At 32.2% G+C, this 22,477-nt stretch overlaps 1 protein-coding gene across 1 annotated transcript; it reads right to left on the bottom strand.

Annotated features, from left to right (window-relative positions):
• Positions 1–12,689: 12,689 nt before the first annotated feature.
• On the bottom strand, positions 12,690–15,976 carry LOC139843715 (putative casein kinase II subunit beta-4). Its single transcript, XM_071833859.1, has 5 exons — positions 15,475–15,976; positions 14,803–15,021; positions 13,946–14,052; positions 13,699–13,864; positions 12,690–13,109 (listed from the first exon to the last, which is right to left on the bottom strand). Exons 1-5 carry the CDS (start codon positions 15,704–15,706, stop codon positions 12,979–12,981), a joined length of 855 nt encoding a protein of 284 aa, XP_071689960.1. The 5' UTR covers positions 15,707–15,976; the 3' UTR covers positions 12,690–12,978.
• Between the last annotated feature and the right edge of the window lie 6,501 nt (positions 15,977–22,477).

Raw genomic sequence — 22,477 nt, 5'->3', positions numbered from 1 at the left:
TCAGATTATGTTTTCAAGCACCAACAAGGTAGTTGAGAAAGGGAGATTTTCGAGCAGGACAGTTCTGTCATCAAAATCCTAGGTTTTCGAGCAGACAATATAATAAAGCACTAGTAAAGTTTTCGAGCAGGCACAGTATTCGAGCAGCTAAGGTATTCGAGCACCTATCTAGTTCTAGAGCACCTAAAGTTTTCGAGCAGATAACTAGGGTTTTAAGCAAAACCAAGCCCTCAAAACAGGGTGGTTTTTCGAGCAAAACCAGGTTATCTGGACACTAAGTTTTCGAGCACAAAGAGACAAAAACTTAAGATTTTCGAGCAACAAGAGATTTTCGTGCAAGGTTTTCGGGCAGTAAAAAAAATCACTGTTTTCAGTTAATCTTTTAAATTTTGAACACAATTTTTTCGAGCAAATAATCAAATTACACACTGTTCTCGAGCAGAGATCACCCTTTTTCACAATTTTTCGAGCACTTTGACTGAAAAATAATTAATTCAGTTTGTTTTAAGTTCAAATTGTTTGACTTTTAAGAAAGAGAAAACCTATGCACGTGAACCCTTACACAAACGTACAAGCTTATGCACAAAAGGACAAGTCCTTTGTCCTTTATGACACAAATCAAGGTAATATGTCAAGGACAAGTCCTTTTCACACCTAAAACTATCGGATAATACAGATTCCGGTGGGTATTTACCACAAGTCTAAAGTTTGGAGCCAAAACCGACTCAACACGTGTGAAAAATAACAGGTTTTTTGAGCAAAACCTTAGGGTTTCACTGTAGTGAAACTACCCTGAGAGGTTTTCGAGCAGTTTCAAACCCAGAAGGGGTTTTCGAGCACAAGTTCTGGGAGAAACTTAAACAATTTTTATGAGTTTCTTAAGCAGATTTAGCAGAGAATAAGGACAAAACAGCATGAATCATGTAACTTTAAGGCCTTTAATTAGTTTTAACACGAATGGAGTGAAGAATTTCAAGCACTTATCGAGTAAAATATGCAATAAAGTGACATGGCAGCAGAAATATGAACATATGAGCATGAACTATGAATAAAGTACATGAGTTAAGCACTAATCTACCAGAAAACTACACAATATTCATACCATTTCGACATGCAAATCCTTTTCATAAGACAGAAGCATGATGAACATAGTTTATCATAAGAAAAACATGACATAGATTAGGGTCTGAGTAACATTTTCGTGCATAAATCATTTAAGAACAGTATAAATAGAGATAGAACATACAGATTTTAGTGCATGTTAAAGTATTTAAGACAGATTTCAAGCAGACAGATGGAAATACTTAATATACAACAAATTCGTGACCAAATGAGTTTTAATCGTGATACCTCAACCGAAGAACACCAAACACTTCAAAAACACGAGTCTAGAAGCTTCAATCCTTGGATCTACAAGCAAGATAGCAAGTCCCGCTCTGATACCAATTGTTAGTCCCTAAAGAAGCCTAGATTGACGGTTTTGTGAGTGGATTAGTGGGTTGGAAGTATTAGTTATCAAGAACACATGAGTGAAAGGTTAATGAGACTTAATGTAAAATGGATAACTAGTTGAATAAGGAGTGAGGAGGTTGTTTATATATGACAACCTCCTAAGTTACAAAATATACATTGTTACCATGGTAAAAACCATAAATACATAACATAATAAGAATAAAATCGTGCGCCACTAATCTATTACATAAACATATGTCAACAGATAGGATATGTTGAATACTAAATTAGTTACATATGCAGTTGAGATTAGGTATAAGATATGCATGTCATTGGAAAGCTAGCGAAAAATTAAGAACTTTTCATTTAGATATCGAATGATTTCGATGAACGAATTTGAAGTTATAGTCAATCGAATTTTTGTATTATTATTAAAAATGATTATTATTATCGTCGTTATTATCGTCGTTCTAGTTTTATCTTATTATTATTATTATCTTTATGAATAAAAGGAATTATCATTAAAAATTGTTATTTTTATTATTATTACTATCGTTATTATCGTTAAAGTTATAATTAGTATTATTATTATCATTACCTAATTATTATTATTATTATAATAATAATAATTATTATTATTATTATTATCATTATTAATATATATATCATTAATTAAAAATGATTATTGTTATTGTTATTGTTATTATTATTATTATATTATCATTAAAATAATTATTAGTATTATCGTTAATAATGTCATAGTAATTATCATTATTAATATTATTGTAAATAAAACTAATATTAGTAATACCTAATTATTTTGATTACTATTATTATCATTATTATGAACACGATATAAAAGTCGATTAAAAGCTATTAAACGAAACGATTAGGAAATAATGAGTATGAGTATCATGATGAAATTAAAATATTATAAGATATTGATTTAGATAAAATTATCGTTCTTATTATTTTTACCATTACTATTATTATTAAAAGTATCGTTAGTATTAAAACTATCATTTTAACAAAAATTATCATTTTAATAGAAATATCACTGTTATTATAAAATATCATTATTATTATCATTTTAAATAGAATTATTATTTTAAAGTTAATATTAAAAGTATCGTAAATATTAAAGTTATCATAATTAGAATTATCATTTTGTCATAATGTCATTTTAGTAATTATAAATATTGATATTTTTATTAATAGAATAATAATAATTATCATTACAAAATAATACAACTTTTACTTACTATTATTATAGATATTATTTTATCAAATAAATATGTGATACAAACATATTTTAGTACGTGTAATAAAATTACTTTAATAATACCTATCATATTATCTTTATGATATTAAATGAACTCTATAAATATTTTTACTTAATATATATATAAGTATATTTTATTATATGAATTTTAATATAAAATTTTTATTTATTAATAAATGAATTATATTATTAACTCTAATAAATCTTTTAAAAATATTTAAAAATATAAAACGACGATATTTAAACTATATATTAATCATGTATAGATTTTGGAAATCATTTTGAGTCAAATTGACTTTTGTTGACCTTTGCATATTAGTCTCGAGCATTAGGATTGTCATACACTCTGACTTGATCTAACTTGTTAGACAAATATTGACCAACACACACATATATATATATATATATATATATATATATATATATATATATATATATATATATATATATATATATATATATATATATATATATATATATATATATATATATATATATATAATTAATTTAGGTTCGTGAATCCGAGGCCAACCTTGCACTTGTTCAATGACGTTATATGTAGTTTTACTACGAAATACAGTATGGTGAGTTTCATTTGTCTTTTTTCCCTTTATATTTTTGGGCTGAGAATACATGCGCAATTTTAATAAATATTTTACGAAATAGACACAAGTAATCGAAACTACATTATATGGTTGAATGATCGAAGTCGAATATGCCCCTTTTTGCTTGGTAGCCTAAGAATTAGGGAACATCACTAATTTTGAGAATTAGTGCACGCTTAATTGACGCGAATCATAAAGATAGATCTATTGGGCCTAACGAACCCCATCCAAAGTACCGGATGCTTTAGTACTTCGAATTCGTTTTTATCATGTCCGAAGAATTTCCCGGAATGATAGGGGATATTCTTATATGCATCTCGTTAATGTCGGTTACCAGATGTTCAATCCATATGAATGATTTTTGTCTCTATGCATGGGACGTATATTTATGAGAACTGGAAATGAAATTCTTGTGGTCTATTAAAATGATGGAAATGAATGATTATGATAAACTAATGAACTCACCAACCTTTTGGTTGACACTTTAAAGCATGTTTATTCTCATGTATTAAAGAAATCTTTCGCTGTGCATTAACTCATTTTAAAGATATTACTTGGAATCATTCATGGCATATTTCAAAAGACGTTGCATTCAAGTCGTTGAGTTTAGTAAAGATTATGATTAAGTAAATGGCAGATTAGATCATTTATAGATGGATATTACGAAATGGTATGCATGCCTGTCAACTTTCGATGTAATGAAAGATTGTCTTTTAAAACTAATGCAATGTTTGTAAAATGTATCATATAGAGGTCAAATACCTCGCGATGTAATCATATGTTATTGTATTCGTTCTTATGGATTAGAACGGGTCTTTACAGCTGAGATCTTGCTTTGACAGTTTTGGGAGCGGCATCTCGAGAGATATCGGACAGTTAACTTTTTAATATATATATATATATATATATATATATATATATATATATATATATATATATATATATATATATATATATATATATATATATATATATATATATATATATATATATATATATATATAGTGGTAGGATCAAGAGGGAAGTAACCAATCGGGGGAAAGCGGGGGGAAGCAAAATCTTTTTTTTTTCGTTTTGTTCACGAACATTATAGATTGGATGAAAATATGAACATTTAATAAAGACGCTTTGTGATAAATGTTTTTATTTTGGCGGAAAAACGCTCGAAAAACTAATATATAACAATTATCGTGTTTTTTGAGCATATGATGAGGTTTTAGATATTAGAGTTTAGATATTAGGGTTTATAGGGTTTAGATATTAGGGTTTAGAAATTTAGGGTTTAGGGTTTAGATTTAGGGTTTAGATTTAGGATTTAGATTGAGTTTTTAACACGAACGGTTTAGAGTTTAGGGTTTAGGGTTTAGAGTTTGGTGTTTTGGGTTTATGAAATAAACCCAAAACACCAAACCCTAAACCTTAAACTCTAAATCGGGCTAAATTTTACTTCACAAAACATGAAGGAAAAAAACGTTAACATTGTTCACGAACAATATTATCTTGAATGTTATTTTTGTCGATCGTTTTCCCGCCTAAATAATAACATTCATCACGAAGTGTCTTTTCTAAATGTTCATATTTTCGTGTGATCTTGATGCCTGAAAAAAAATTTCCAAAAAAAAAAAAAAAATTCCTTCCCCCGATTGGTTACTTCCCCATTGATCTTGCCCATATATATATATATATATATATATATATATATATATATATATATATATATATATATATATATATATATATATATATATATATATATATATATATATATATATATATATATATATATATGTGTGTGTGTGTGTGTGTGTGTGTGTGTGTGTGTGTGTGTGTGTGTAAATTTATAATATGAATATATATATTCTAACAAATATATATGTATAAATAATAGAGTTTTGAATTAAACATGTTAACGATTTGTTTTGAAGTTTTGTTTAGGGGTATAATCAGAACTTAAGGTTAAATTCAAACATTAAATATTACAGAGTACTATATATACGGAGTCACACACGATCTTGACTTTATTTTAATAGATTCTATTCTGGATACAACTTTATATGACTTTTTTTTACTTTAAAGAGTAGTTTCATCGGTGGAAGGGAGGTCCGACTTTTCTAACCCCAAAATTCAAATAAGCTCCCTCTCTTCCTCTTCATTTCTCAGCCGCCATCACCATCCTTCACCATCTTCCATCTTTGATATGATCTTCTTTTACAGACACCATCTATTTCATCTCTTTCCCACAACTCTTCATCATCTCCGCACAACCATTTGGATATTTCACCACCGTTGACCGTCGATTGATCGCCGTTGACCAGCGGTTGATCGAGAAATTGACCGAATATAGGTAGGGATGGCAATGGATGTCTGATTCATCGGATATTCATCCGTTCTGATCCATTTAAATGGATATGGATAATCTAAATGGATGATAACCGGATATGGATATGGATGATGTAAAAAAGTAGTGAATCAGATATAGATGAAAATTTCTCATCTATGGATATATCCATGTACCACCCGAAATATATATATATATATATATATATATATATATATATATATATATATATATATATATATATATATATATATAGGGGCAGGATCAATGGGGAAGTAACCAATCGGGGGGAATCAAATTTTTTTTTTTTCGTTTTTCTGGAATTTTTTTTTCCGGCATCAAGATCACACAAAAATATGAACATTTAGAAGAGACACTTCGTGATGAATGTTATTATTTAGGCGGGAAAACGATCGACAAAAATAACATTCAAGATAATATTATTCGTGAAAAATATGAACATTTTTTTTTCCATGTTTTGTGAAGTAAAATTTAGCCCAATTTAGATTTTAGGGTTTAGGGTTTAGAGTTTTGGGTTTATTCCATAAACCCAAAACACCAAACCCTAAACTCTAAACTGTTCGTGTTAAAAACTCAATCTAAATCCTAAATCTAAACCCTAAATTTAAACCCTAAACCCTAAATTTCTAAACCCTAATATCTAAACCCTATAAACCCTAATATCTAAACCCTATAAACCCTAATATCTAAACCCTAATATCTAAACCCCAATAGCTAAAACCTCAACATACGCTCGAAAAACACAATAATTGTTATATATTACTTCTTTGAGCGTTTTCCCACCAAAATAAAAACATTTATCACAAAGTGTCTCTACTAAATGTTCATATTTTCATCCCATCTATAATGTTCGTGAACAAAGTTTTTTCAAAAAACGAAAAACGAAAAACAAAAAAAAAGTTTTTCCTTCCCCCCGCTTCCCACCGATTGGTTACTTCCCTCTTGATCCTACCACTATATATATATATATATATATATATATATATATATATATATATATATATATATATATATATATATATATATATATATATATATATATATATATATATATATACATACATACATACATATATATACATACATACATACATACATACATACATATTTACTTAAATATACGTGTTTACGTTTACATATCCTTATATGTGTACATTATAAACTATTAAAATGTTATCAAATAGATTGTGAAGATACAGTTATGTAAATAGTATTAAACTCGTATATATTGCATATATTACATATATTTGTTAAAAATACTTTGATGGTTTTATTTGATAATAGAAATATTTTTAGAAAACTTAACATCCAACGGATATTCATTTACCCGCGTCATCCAACGAATATGAATATGATGAATGAAGTATATTTAAATAGATATGGATATGGATATGGAATTTAAAAATTAAATGGATATGGATATGGATATAAGCTAACCTGGTCCATATCCGATTCATTGTCATCCATAAGTATGGGTTCGAGAACTTGGGCAGTCAGTAAAAACGAGATGTCAGCCAGATTTTCCAAGATTTACAACACTGGTAGTAGGTTGGATGTGCCATTTTCTCATTGTTTTATATACGTTTGAGATATGGGCTCCAACATTCATTCATTTAGTCTACTCATTTTCATCTCTCTCAATTTTGTAACCCGGATTTCGTTTGAGAGGTCTAGAGTGCTTAGTGACCAATTCTGTGTCATTTGGTCACGACATCATATTTTTCGTGTGTAAAACGGATTTGAATTAATGTCTGCTCCACTAGTTAAAGTGTAGATATGTTGTTTATTATCATTTTTCGCCGCGTGTCGTTGAATAGATAGATTGATATTTCCTCAGAATCAATTTAGGATTTTGTTCGGCTCATGGTTGCTTTATTTTGTTAAAGCTTGGTTGTTTTGTGAGGTTATAGGGCATGTCCTATAACTCATTACTTATTTGTTTCGTTGTTTATATCAATATATTCGTCGGGTAACACCCTTTTATCCACACAAAAAAAAAAATTCTATTTTTAGAAGTAAATAATTAATTGTGAACATTTCAAAATGAAATAGTGGGTAATAAAATAGGGACGGATGGAGTATTTGGTTAAATATGCATGGATGTATTTGGTTTTGTAGGTTTGATTTGAATGTTAGATGATTTGGATGTATTTAGTTAGATTTGCGGGTTTCATTGGATGAAGTGAAAAGAGAAGGGAAGGGGAATTCCAAGGGGAAGGAGAAAGAGAAGGGATGAAAATGATGACTTAAAAGACAAAGGCGGAGGAAAATGCCCTCGCGTGCTTGATACATGCTTTTGTTCATTGAAATTTTTTAACAACTTCAGGGACCACTAATATCACAAGTGAAAATCACATAGACTATCCAAGTAAAAAAAAAAAAAAAAACGGGGATTACTAGTAATGTGGTACAAATGACATGGATCATTCGAGTAAAAAAGAAGAACGCGTAATCAATTTCTTTTGTTTTCTCAATTCTATGGTATTTTTGATTTTTCTATAAACTTTATATTAAATTGCTTATCGTATACAAAAATATTAAAGATTCGAAAGAGTTCCTACATCATATGATTTTTGTATTAACTTTGTATTAAATTGCTTTTAAATTAAATTGATGATAGTGTTACACAATGAGATACCAAAATGATAAACTAGTTAAGTTAGAGATTCGAAAGAGTTCCTACATCATATGGGGAGTTTATCGATCAAGCTACCAAACCAATATCCACTTATTGACTAAAAAATCATTGGAATTGCCTGCAGGAGTCAATGATCGAACTTTAAAGATGAGCTCATGTTCTTTTTAGGGGAAGATTCTAAGAGTTTCAACACTTCAACTCAAGTCAAGCAAATATCGATCTCAGCTCAGTCATCGAGGGAATACTGCTGCAATTGGTTCTGTGGGTAAAATGCAAAAGTGAATTTGAAGTCTCTTCAAGAATATTAAACAGTAATTTTCCATTCCGGACTCAACGACCTAAAAATCATTGAGGGGCGAAGTTCCAGCATTACAGACATTCAAGAAGACATTTTAATGAAGCCCGAAGATCAGAAGACAATGTTCCACTGCAGAGACTGACTGAAGATTGCAATTTACAACAACCTTTCGACGACAACAAATTCGCCAGCAATGTCCAATGGGGAGTTGTTAGTGCATTTTTCTATGTTGTCCATCGCTGTTGAACAGACTGGGAATATTATGGTTTATGTTGTACATCTAGGATTGCAATGAACATTAGAAAACTCACGTCACATGGACATATGTGACAAAACGTTTAAAGATATATGCCACACGAGTGACACTGTCAGTCGTGCGTGTGATTCTGTCAACTGTACGGTCAAACGTACACGTGAGCTGACAGAGGCATATCGTATATAAAAATATTGATGTATTAACTTATAATTCGGAGTTAATTTTTTCATATCGTAAAATTTTTATTAATTTGGGTGGATCTATTAAAAAAAGTATTATAATATATCACTAGACAAATTATACGTGAGTGATTCTTACACTCTTTATTTTTATCCATTCACATTATTGGTTTCAATATGACTAATTTATCCCTCACAATAATTACTCTACTTCTATTAACAAAACTACGCAAATCCCTCCCATTGGTCCACGTTTTCACTCCCTCTCACAACCGTTCCCTGTTCACGTTTTTGGGATTTTTTTTTTTCTTTAACCCGGGAAACACAACCAATTCGACAACTCCTCCTGTTCAGCCATGTCTTCTCCCTTACCTTCTACCTCACCTCCTTTCTTCAACAAGCTATCGACCAATAATATCTTCTTACCCTACCTTCTTCGTTTCATTATCACTCCCAATTTCATCAGATTTCATCCCTGTTTTTACCGTAACGATTGTTCAATTTTGGCCTTCAATTCCGATAGTTGTGTTCTTTGTCTAACATTTCAGCCTTTGGTGTCGGTGTGTTCAATTACATCTCTTAGAGTTTCTTAAGGTTGTCATTAAAAAGTTCTAATTTGATTATTGTTAATTTTCATTAATGTATTTTTTTTTTAATTAATGCGATTTTTAAATTAATGAATGTAATTTTAGTTTTAATCAAAACGTGTTTTACTTAGTTACAATAAATGATGACGTGACAATAAGAAGTTAGAGATGATAGTTGATATGCAATTTTTAGTTATAGGTATATTATGAGTTCGTGATAGGGTGAGAAAAAATTATTGACCCGCGGATATTCGTCGTGTGATGGACGAGTAAAATCATGAACTTACCTTCGGACACGGATATTGGTAAAAAATTGTACCCGCCGATGAGTCACAGACGAGTAGCAAGTTTGCAGTATCTGTCGCGGGTAAATACCGATCGCTACTCCATGAAGCTTATTTATCTTGATCGCATGTATACGCATTCAATTATTAAATTTAAATACTTTATTACTTTTAATGTGATAATAAATAACTATAACATAATACATACTCCAGTAAAAATTTAATTTTCATCTCATTATATATATATATATATATATATATATATATATATATATATATATATATATATATATAGTTTTTATTATTGTGTTACCTTGTTTAGGTTAATAAAATTGTATATGACTATAACCCATAGATCATGTGTATCTCCAGGTCATGGGTGTGGGTGAAAAATATCACCCGTTAGGGCTCGACGAGTAAAACAAAAATTATTGGCATACGGGTCACGAATCTAAAAGATCCGCATCTGTAGTCATCGGGTGTCATCCATAGAGTGTAGTGTTGATATACTAGTTAAAAAGTCCAATTATATTAACTAAATAGAAATAGATGTATCTGATTGACTATAAATTGAATGATTCAAAGTTAAACAGTGAACTCTTCAACATTCGACTCGTTTGTTAGTGACATTTGAATGATCAGTAACGATGAACTATACATTCATTTGTTTTGATATCCTCCTTAAATTATATACTAAATACTTATAAAAAATTTTGTATTCTTTCAGTTATTCATTTAAAAGGTAAATTCATTAATTTTATATCTATACAATCATTTGTTTGCTGAACCAGATTATTGGAATTTGAAACCAAGTTCATTTGGATCTTTTGATTCATTCAAATTATGCATATGAATCATTCAACAATTAATCATTTTGTTTTATTAAAGACAAAATTACTTCTGTCATCTTTGAACATATACCGAAATTATAGGCATCGTGTTCAAAGTTTTTTTTTTTTTTTTTTTTCGTTCGTCGTCACTGAACTTGCATTTATAACTTGTGTCGCCCTTCTGTTAACTGTCCGTCTCTTTCCCCCGTTAACCTTCAGCATGTGCCAAACATGCGAGGGCAATTCTGTCATTTTGTCTCTTTGAAAGTTCAGGGACGACCGACGTAATTTTGTCTTTTTCCCTTAGATAATTTAATTTATTTTTTCTTTTCATTTTTCATTATTTTTTCTTTTCTTTTCTCTTTTTTCTTTTCTTTTCACTTATTTTCGTACCGCTAATGAATAATTAATTATTTATTATATTTTTTTTATTTAAATTATGTAATTTTATGTTTTAGTAATTTAAATTAATGTACTTTATGTTCAATAATGTGACTAGGACGTGTGAGTTTTCTGTGTGGAGTAGTGGTGGTGGTGGTTTTTGGTGTGGGTTATTAGTGGAATGCTGATGTGGCATTTTATTTTTATTTTTGTTGTGTTTTATTAAATTTTTTATATTATTGATAGTTTTTAACAAATAAAAATAATAAGAATAATAATAATGTTTTTTTTTTAAATGACAAACGGCTATTTTTAAAAAATTGACGAACGGCTATTTTTTTTTTCCTATAAGTACTCCATTTCACCAACTTCAATTCACACTTCACATTTTCTACAAATTCTAAACTTCTAAAACTCTCTCAATTGTTCAAAATGAGTCCATTGAATGTTGGCTTGCAAGTTAATTACGAAGCTGAATTTGATCGGGAAGTGATAAATTATCAATCTTGCCAGCAACAAGAGCATTTCATTGATGCACGTGAGTATGACTTATCGAAGATGATTAAATTTCTTAAGGAAGACCTACCTTTGTTTTTCACACAGGTTTAACGTTCCCGCCTCGCTACTTGAAGATGACTACGATTGGTTTACTTTGGTAGGGCGAGCATTGGTACGTTATGAAACAATTAAGCTTTATATCGAATTTAGGGATGGAAGCGAAAATATTGTTGAAAGTGATCAAGAAGTTGTACCTGAATCTTCAAAAAGGTTTCAACAATACGATATTCGCGATTACGAAGATTGATCAGGGTGTATGTTGAAGATAGCCGTTAGAAATTAATGTAAAAGAACTAAGTTGTTCTGTTTAGGAAATAATGTAATCGTTTAGGAATTAATACAATAAATGGCTATATTGTAAGGAATCACATTATTAAACATAAAGTACATTAATTTAAATTACTAAAACATAAAATTACATAATTTAAATAAAAAAAATACATAACAAATAATTACTTATTCATTAGCAGTACGAAAGTAAGGTGATAAGAAAAGAAAAGAAAAAAGAGAGAAGAAAAGAAAGAAAAATGAAAAATGAAAAGAAAAAAATAAATTAAATTAAATTATTTAAGGGAAAAAGACAAAATTACATGTCCCTGAACTTTCAAAAAGAGAAAAAAAAGACAGAATTGCCCTCACATGTTTGACACGGGCTGAAGGTTAACGGAAAAGAGACGGACAGTTAATAGAAGGACGACACAAGTTATAAAATGCAAGTTCAGTAACGACGAACACAAAAAAAAAACACTGAGGACCACACCTATGATTTCGGTATATGTTCAAGGACGACCGGACTAATTTTGTCTCTATTAAACGCACCGGAATAGATACAGATGGACGAAACTATCAAGCCAAGAAATACTGTAATAAGACAGTCCTATCTTCTAATTACATCCCTAAGTTTATAACCAAATGTTTCATGATTGCATTTGAACATGTTCATCAAAGTCAGCATGCTGTGAAAAAAAATTAACATCTACTACAAAGCCAAGCAAACTTCCATATAAATTACAAGACTGATTTTAAAAGTTGACTTGCAACTATTACATTAACATCATCTCATGAACTTTCCATGACAGTATTTTTCAAATTTAAATGGGCCAGAAACGAATCCCCATTTGCCATACAAAGCAAGTTTCCAACTTTTCTAAACACGTCTGTCTTTTAACTAACCTTGCTTGATAAAACCGCGCGTGTAGAATCAAAGATCAGTCAGTCAGTCAGTCAGACAGCTGGGATAACAAGCAAGACTGCAGAAGGATGGCGTATTCATGGTTTATGCAGTTTGAAGCCAAAGACTCTTGGAACATAGCTTTGTGTTGCCTTTTGCGGCTTCAGGTGACCATAACTCATCAAGAACAAGTGGGGAAAAGTGGTGCCGAAATAAGCGCCATCGATATCTATTGGATGTGAAGGAAAACAATAAGGAAAACAATAGTCACACTCACATTAAGTTATCATTTAACAGATATTATAGAACAAACCATCAAAAGATAGCCCAGTGGTTGGGGCCTTGAGTTCCTTGCAAGAGGACACGGCTTCGAATACTGTCTAGGACGAATATTTAATGGTGGCCAGGGATGGGTTGGAAACAGTCATGGAGTAATCCTGCTAGGTTGCGTACATCAGAGTATGGGGTCGGATTACTCGCCCTCCCGGGTAGCCCTCACAGGAAAACCTTCTACCTTTTAACTAGATATTATAAAACAAATAGAAAATAACATGTAATACGAGCAATAACACAAGTCACAAATACAGTAGTGAGGCAATCGGAACCATTTTAGGAAAATGAAAAATTAAAGAACTACTTTCTTTATCAAACCAAGTAAATGAATTGCCAAATGTCAATGATTATAAAGGTTATCCTCACCTTAAAAGAAGCAGTTAGTTAAGTATAAATCAAAAAGCTATACATATATATTATATACTGATGATAATAATTAATAATAATTATAATAATAATCACGTAAATATATAATTTGAGGATACTGCCTTGGTATTTGGAGCGAGGGTAGTAGATGTCTTCACATTTGGGACAGTATATTTTCACAGTACTTGAACGTGGTATGTCTGATTGACCAACAGGAAGACAAGGCTGTCCGCAACAACAAACTCTTGGACACCGACCAAAATCGTAGTTTTTGTACTTCTCCAACTGCAAAAATTCAATATAAAATAATTTCTGAATACGTGAAGTACAAAACTAGAACAAAGAAAAGAGCAGACAGAATTGTACCATTGCAGACATTCCCTTGGTAGTCAATATATATCGGACATGTATCAAGCCATACAACATTTCTGCCGCTGATTCAACAAGCTCATTCTGCTCTTCAGTGAACATATCTCCATTTCAAAATACACGAACAACAGACCATTATTAAAATGAAAGACCAAACATGGATTCTAATTGGTGCAATGATTATAACAATACTACTTCAACATTAAGTATCTCAGCAGCAAGTTGACGATTAATTTAAGATGATATAATATTGTATAGCAGTGTTGATTATGCAACAAATAAAAAGTTTGAACCAGCAACAAGCTTCTACAAACTTATAAATATTTCACTAATAACGTTGGTTCATAAAACATAATAATTTACCTACTAGAAACCAACAGCATACTAAGAAAAAGAAGTGCCACAAGCCAATAAGGGAATAACCATAATCGTTAAGCTCGGATGAGTCAAATCAAATTACACTTAAAGCAGCATGACAAGGTAGTGCAACTTGTGAATTCTTGGAACAAGTAATGTAGCAAGTATGTGAATTAACCATTACTCTATAACTGCTAATCAGTGCTTGTGGATGAACCATTACTTTATAACTGCTAATCAATGCCTTTCTGATACCTTAGTAAATGTGGTTTATTTATAAACTCACATCTAGTTTATTACAAGTGTACTCCGTATTAAATAACTTTTCAAAATGTAAAGCTATAATATTTGTCTAGTCACAAGTTGACAATTAAAGGTCTTAGGTCACCAATCAACAGCTATCGCTACATGGCCCGCACTAACATAAGAAAGTCACCATACTAATACACTATGCAACGTTAATAAAACTATATCATCAACTTAAATGCATATCTTACCATGAGATGACTCCACGTCTAGAATAAGATCAAGTGCATAATCATAGTAAGGAACTTGACTGCTTAATCCACATAAATTAAAATCATCTTGAATATAATCATCATCAACTTCACAAAAAAATTCATTTCCTCTCAAGTTGCAAAACCATGAAATCCAAGAAGTATCATCCTCATCAGAACCACTAACATCAGACTCCTCACTGTCTGTTTCAGATTCCTCTGCAACAAAAAACAAATCTCAACATTATTACATCAACTGAAACTACAAATGAAAAAGTAACAAACTTTAGCCAATGAGCCACAACCAATTCAATTCATTTCATTCTCATAAAACACACATCATCAAAGCTTAATTATACAAACCATAGACGATTCTAAACACTACTCCTAAATGTCATCAACTACAACAAATGTAATGACATAAGTAACCTCAATAGTTATCAGCATTTAAAAAAAGTATGCTGGCATGAAGCTAATAAGCCAGTCAAGAAGCTTCTATTTGTATCCAAAATGTCCTAATGCAATTAAACATATAGATTTATTTCATAATTGTACTAAAATTATAAATTCAAAATAACCACAGCTACTTCCAAATATATACATACATACATTTACATAAAACTCAATTTCAAAAACCTAAAAATGAGAAACAAAATTAGAAGAGAAACAAACCATCAGAGGCCTTGTTTTTGGTGGTGGAGATCTGCTGGAAAGATTTACCAGCACCAGTAGAAGTTGAAGAAATCGTTAATTTCTCTTTTTCCTTATTATTATTAATATTCAAAACCCTAGATGTTGAAGGAGATGATGTTTTCTCCAAATGTTTATCTAACGCATCATTGATTCGTTTACGATCTATTCCACCTCCTCCTACCATCGATGAGCCACCGCGGTCTCTGTACATGTATCTATATACGTATATATGTATCTATATAGGATACCTGATTTTTGAATTTCAGATGATAACAATTGTGAGGGAAAAAAAAAAGAAGATTAATTTGGAGGTAATTGAATGAATTGAGGTTAATCTAAGTGTAGATTTGGAAGAAAAAATGGAATTAATTTTTTAAGATCCAAAAGGGGAAATGGTCGAAGAAGAAAATTAGGTTTGGTGTGGTACATGAAGAATGGGAGAGATCTCTCCTCTTTGTGTTGATATTTTCTATTTTCTATAAGAAATTCATTTCTTTTCAAGAAATACTCCGTATAATTTTGTTTTTTAACTTTTAACGTGTCATTATAAGCGTTCTCATCCATCACGTCCACACCATCGCCTAGGCGCCGCCCACCTGGGCGCTGATGGCAGCGAGCCGCCCAGGGGCAGCTCAAGGGTCCGCCCAGCTATTCGTTTTGTTGCTCGTGCGTTTGAATCAGAATCGAGAATGGATGAGGTAGCCGTTGTTGGACTTCAACGGTCAAATTTTTGGCCGTTGGAAATTACTTTTTTTTTTCTTTTTTTTTTCTTAACTCTATATAAAAACACATATACATTTTAAACACATACATCTCAAACACATATATATTTCATATACATTTCTACACTTCTTAAACTCAAAAAATGAGTTCCAAAAAAACTTCAAATAAAGGCAAATCAAAATGCCCTCAAGTTCAAGATCGAGGATCGGTCGCGCAAGATATGTTTCAATCTTTAATGAATTCTACGCAACAAACAACCGGGTTTCTCAATATGCAAACTCGAATGCCTTTGCGAGTATGTTTACAAATGTTTCCAACCCGAACCAACCCCCAACTCAACTTTATACACACTACCCGAACCAACCACAATCTCAACTTTATACACACTACTCGAACCAACCACGAACTCAACTTTATACACACTACCCGAACCAATCACAATCTCAACAACAAACACCTTATTATCCAAGGCTACGTGACGAGTCGGACGAGGAAGAAGTTCCCGAAACTCCACCCCAACCCGACCCCAACCCGAACCCGAGCCCGAGCCCGAGCCCGAACCTGAACCCGTAGCCGATCCGAAAGAAAAAAAAGTGAGGTATCCGAAAGTGCCTTGGTCCGACTTGGAAACTCGAATTTTAGCCAAGCGTTATGTGTACGTTTCCGAACATCCGGATGATGGAAACGCTCAAAATTTTAATTCATTTTGGGGTGAGGTGCGAAAACAATATAATTCACTCGTTTCGGAGAAAAGACGTGCGGATCAAATTAGTGGAAAATGGCTAAAATTCAAAGGGATGTTAAGATATTTATTGGAATTTATTCAAAGCTCGAGAAAATGTGGCAAAGTGGAGCCGCGGGGGAAGACATTATGAACGCGGCCCGAAAACAATTCAAAATTCAAACCAAGGGCCGACAATTCGCTTTTGAGAATGCGTGACAAGTTTTAAGGAATTGCCCGAAGTTTTTAGAAGGTGAAGGTGTAGCGGCTACGAACAAAAGAAAACAAGCCGATGATATACCGATAAATGTTCAAACCAAGGCAAGTTCCCACCCGAACACAAGCTCGAACCCCGACCCAACCCAATTTGAAAATTTACTTAAGGATCACGACCCAATCCGACGTCCTCCAAGTCGAGCTAAAAGTCAAAGGGATTCGTACTCATCCGATGCCGCGAGCCGTATGTCTTTAGATGAAGTACGTTTAAAGATAGCTCAATCGACCGAAGCTTCTCAACTAGCGGCGAATCGAACCATGGAAAAGTTTTGTGAAGAAAGCGAGACGAGAACAATGTTGAAAAGTTTAAAGCTACTTTCCAAACCGGTGTCACGTGACTTGCTACCCGACGAATACGAAATGATGATGAATGTTCGAGCGAGACTTAAGAAAAAATATGCTAAAGAATTGGCACTGTCATAACCCGTCCTTAACCATAAGAACGAGTTAGATAACGTATGATTTCATTGCGAGGTATTGACCTCTATATGCGACATTTTTAAAAGAACAACTGCATTTATTTTACATTACAAACCATAACTCTTATTTTAATACAAGCTTTAGACAATAAAAAGATGATTATCGTTTAGCGATAATCTTAGACTTACAAACTTTACATGTGATGATAACAATACGATTTCTAGCATATTTTACATTACAAATCCTCCGATATGCAGTTTTATTTTTGACACAAATATGCATACTCAAGATCTTGTTTAAATTCAACATGTTGCAGCGGAAGCTTCTAATTATCACCTGAGAATAGACATGTTTAAAACGTCAACATAAAGTTGGTGAGATATAGGTTTAATGCCGGCAGCAATATATATAGACCACAAGATTTCATATATAAACGTTTTAATAAAAATATTCTAAGTGGTTGAGCACTTGGTAACCATACTTAACATTTAATCACGTCGCATATTCCCTTTATTATGAAATCTTACTACACCGTACCAAGTGTAGTCACGAAACGAAGTACTGTGCAACCGTTGAATACTGGTCGTCCAGTCCGGTTGGGGTTGTCAGGCCCGATAGATCTATCAACAGGATTCGCGTTTACAATACAGCTGTAAATAATAGTTACCAAGCTACAGGGAAGTATGCCAGTGGTACAACTCAACGTAGAATATATTTTTCAGTTACTTGTGTCCATATCGTAAAACATAAAATACATGTATTCTCATCCCGAAATATTTAGAGTTTAAAAGTGGGACTATATACTCACTTTCGTCTTGAAGATATGTAATTTTGACTTGGTCTCCGATTGATATCACGAACCTATCCATATATAGTTTATCAATATATTTACATTTTAAACAATCGTCACATATATATACTTATTATACTTTTAATACTTTTAATAATTCCTTAGTCCGTAGTTAGCAGTCCGATGTTAGTAATTCAATTTTAATGGTTCATTTTTAGGTGTTTAATAAACCCCCAATGAAATAAATAAAAACCCCATCGTATATGTATTGGTCGAGATTAATCTTGACCCACGGTACCGGTGTTGTCAAATGACGTGTTGCGTACATAAAGTACCGGTGTTGTCAAATGACGTGTTGCGTACAATCATGGGATCTTATGATTAATCTTCTCGTATTGTTTACGGGTGATCCTGAACCATATAAAATTAAATTATGAGTACATATATATAAAATATCATGTTATTTTAGAAAGATGTGATTTATTTAATTTTCTCCAATTATTTTCGTAGCTAAACTAGTCTTAGATATCCGATCTCGTTTTGGTCATAGTTTCTTCGTTACAACTCCGTTTTCGTTGATTCAACTTGCCACTTCCTTGGATCGAGTCCCTCTTTAAGACTATGAACTGTAAATACCTTAGTTTGTATTCGAAATCACAGGTCATAGGTCAAACTTTAGTGAAACTTATGAAGTTGATCATTTTCCATCATGTAAACAACCTTAAATGATTATTTTTCTAAAAATACTTATACTTTGAGTTAAATCATGAAATTTTTATGTGTTAACATATTCATAGTAAATATCAATTTTCCAGAAAATAAGCCTCCAATTCAAAGTTCAAAATAGTTTTTAATTATCCAACCCAAAACAGCCCCCGGTTGCACTCCGACGTCGTAAATTCAGTTTTTAAGGTGTTCTTTGAAAAACCAAGTTTTACCTTGTTAAGTTAGCATATATTTATGATATATTACAGGTCTTGAAGTATTTTAAAAGTTAAGTTAGAAGGATCTATTTAGTTTGCAAACAAGTTTGAAAACATTCAAACTATGTTCTTGTTGTTAAAATTTTATACCATAAAATAAGATAGCTATATATATATGAATCGAATAAGGTTATGAACAAAGTTACTACCTCAAGTTACTTGGACAAGATTGCTGTAAAATAGGAGTAAAAACCTAGAACCAAAAGAGTGATGGAGTTGGATGAAAGATTGGAAGTAAACTTGTGTTCTTGAAAGGATTCTTGAAGTGTTTTTGTAAGGTTTTTCTTATGGTGTTTAAGTGATGTTTTTATGGCTAGATCTTCATGGATACTAGCTGAATGGTTATGGAGTTTCTTAAGAGTGTGTTTTTGGTTAAAGAAATGAGGTAATAAAATTTGAAAATGGAAGATGTATTTAAGGCCATAAAAACATGATTAATGGAAAAACATGGACAAAATTTCATGTTGTATTTTTATGTAATTAGTCATACTAAACATCAAAAGTAGTTACCTTATACATAAGGCATGAACAAGAGAGTTACCTTATACATAAGGCATGAACAAGGGCTGGTTGGTGGTGATTTGATGTGTATATACCAATAGTAAATACGTATAGAAGCTAGGTATGATACGAGTACATATACTCTAGATATACGTATAGAAAATCTTGTGAAAAATGGAATGAGAATTCAAATATAGCTATCTTTTGTGAATATACTTATATTGTTTTATGTATTTAAGTCTTTAAAAGTGATTAAATACATTACATATACGATATATGTATAAACATTATATGTTATAAGTATTTATGTCAAGTAACGTTACGTATGGTTATCGTTTTGAAAACTTAAATTAGTAGTTTCAAAATATACTTATAACTTATTGTTATTAATACAAAATGAGATATTAAAACATCCTTAGATCATGTTAAATATGTATATATACATATATATACACAAACGTATAATTATCATATGTTATATAGTTCGTGATATCATCGGTCAAACTAGACGGTCAAACGTTGTGTAAAACTCATTTCAAAAACATAAGTCTCAACAATTTGGATTGCTTATCATGTTGGTAAGGTTTAATTTATGTAAATATTAATCTTATAAGTATAGAATGATCGAAAAAGTGCGGGTCGTTACATTACCTCCCCGTTAAATAAATTTCGTCCCGAAATTTTAAAATTGTACCTATTTTGCGTTATCGAGAAACAAGTGTGGATACTTTTGTTTTATCTGATCCTCTCGTTCCCAAGTAAACTCAGGACCTCTTCGAGCATTCCAACGAACCTTAACGATCGGTATGTTGCTCTGCTTGAGCTGTTTAACTTCACGGTCCATGATTTCGATTGGTTCTTCGATGAATTGTAGTTTCTCATCGACATGGATTTCTTCAAGAGGAATGGTGAGATCTTCCTTTGCAAGACACTTCTTAAGGTTTGAGACGTGAAATGTATTATGTACTCCGGCGAGTTGTTGTGGTAACTCGAGTCGATAAGCTACCGGTCCAATGCGTTCGATAATCTTGAACGGGCCTACATACCTTGGGTTTAGTTTACCCCTTTTTCCAAAACGTATTACACCTTTCCAAGGTGACACCTTTAACATAACCATGTCACCGATCTGAAACTCTAATGGTTTCCTTCGAACATCGGTGTAGCTCTTTTGGCGACTACGGGCTGTTTTCAATCTCTCCTTGATTTGTACTATCTTCTCAGTCGTTTCGTGTATGATCTCGGGACCAGTTAATTGTCGATCTCCTACTTCATTCCAACAAATAGGAGATCTACACTTCCTTCCGTACAATGCTTCGAATGGCGCAGCTTTAATGCTCGCATGATAACTATTATTATACGAGAATTCTGCTAATGGTAGATATTTATCCCATCCGTTTCCAAAATCGATCACACATGCCCTGAGCATGTCTTCAAGAGTCTGAATCGTTCTTTCACTCTGCCCGTCGGTTTGCGGATGATACGCGGTACTCATATCCAAACGAGTTCCTAGGGCCTCCTGTAGTGATTGCCAGAACTTTGATGTAAATCTACTATCACGATCAGATATAATGGAAATGGGTATTCCATGCCTTGAAACAACTTCCTTTATATACAATCGTAATAGTTTCTCCATTCTATCCGTTTCCTTTATAGGCAAGAAATGTGCAGACTTGGTGAGACGATCAACAATCACCCAAATGGTGTCGTATCCCCAGGCAGTCTTTGGTAACTTCGTGATGAAATCCATGGTAATACCATCCCATTTCCATTCTGGGATTTCTGGTTGTTGAAGTAACCCTGACGGCTTTTGGTGTTCTGCTTTGACTTTGGAACAAGTTAAACACTCCCCAACATATGTTGCAACGTCTGTCTTTAAATTAGGCCACCAATAATGTGTCTTAAGATCTTGGTACATCTTTCCAACTCCAGGATGTATCGAGTATCTTGTCTTATGTGCCTCGTTCAATATCAACTTCCTTAATCCACCCAACTTCGGTACCCAAATACGATTTGCAAAATATCGAATTCCATCTTCCCGTATAACGAGTTGCTTCTCATACTTCTTCATTATTTCATTTTCTATATTTTCTTTAGTAAGTGCTTCTCGTTGAGCCTCTTTGATTTGTGAGTTGAGATTCATGTGAATTTTTATGTTCATCGCTCGAACTCGAATTGGTTCTCGTTCCTTTCTGCTTAATGCGTCAGCCACCACATTCGCTTTCCCGGGATGATAACGAATTTCACAATCATAGTCATTTATTAACTCGACCCACCTACGTTGCCTCATGTTCAGCTGTTTCTGATCAAAAATATGTTGAAGGCTTTTATGATCAGTAAACACAGTGCATTTAACCCCATACAAGTAGTGTCTCCACATCTTCAATGCAAACACGACTGCTCCCAATTCTAGATCATGCGTCGTATAATTTCGCTCGTGAATCTTCAATTGTCGGGATGCGTATGCAATAACTTTCTTTCGTTGCATAAGAACGCAACCAAAACCTTGTCGCGAAGCGTCACAATATATTTCAAAATCATCGTTCCCTTCTGGTAACGATAAAATAGGCG

This window comes from Rutidosis leptorrhynchoides, chromosome 4, assembly GCF_046630445.1.
Source record: "Rutidosis leptorrhynchoides isolate AG116_Rl617_1_P2 chromosome 4, CSIRO_AGI_Rlap_v1, whole genome shotgun sequence".
Lineage (NCBI taxonomy): Eukaryota > Viridiplantae > Streptophyta > Magnoliopsida > Asterales > Asteraceae > Rutidosis > Rutidosis leptorrhynchoides.
This window is presented reverse-complemented; position numbering and strand designations above follow the sequence as displayed.

Excerpts from the sequence above, each read along its gene's own strand:
- LOC139843715 (XM_071833859.1), bottom strand. The coding sequence starts at position 15,706 with ATGTACAGAGACCGCGGTGGCTCATCGATGGTAGGAGGAGGTGGAATA. Across the intron at positions 13,865-13,945 it reads CCAAGGGAATGTCTGCAATG|TTGGAGAAGTACAAAAACTA; the intron begins GTACAATTCTGT and ends GAATTTTTGCAG. Across the intron at positions 13,110-13,698 it reads TCGCTCCAAATACCAAGGCA|ATATCGATGGCGCTTATTTC; the intron begins GTATCCTCAAAT and ends CACATCCAATAG.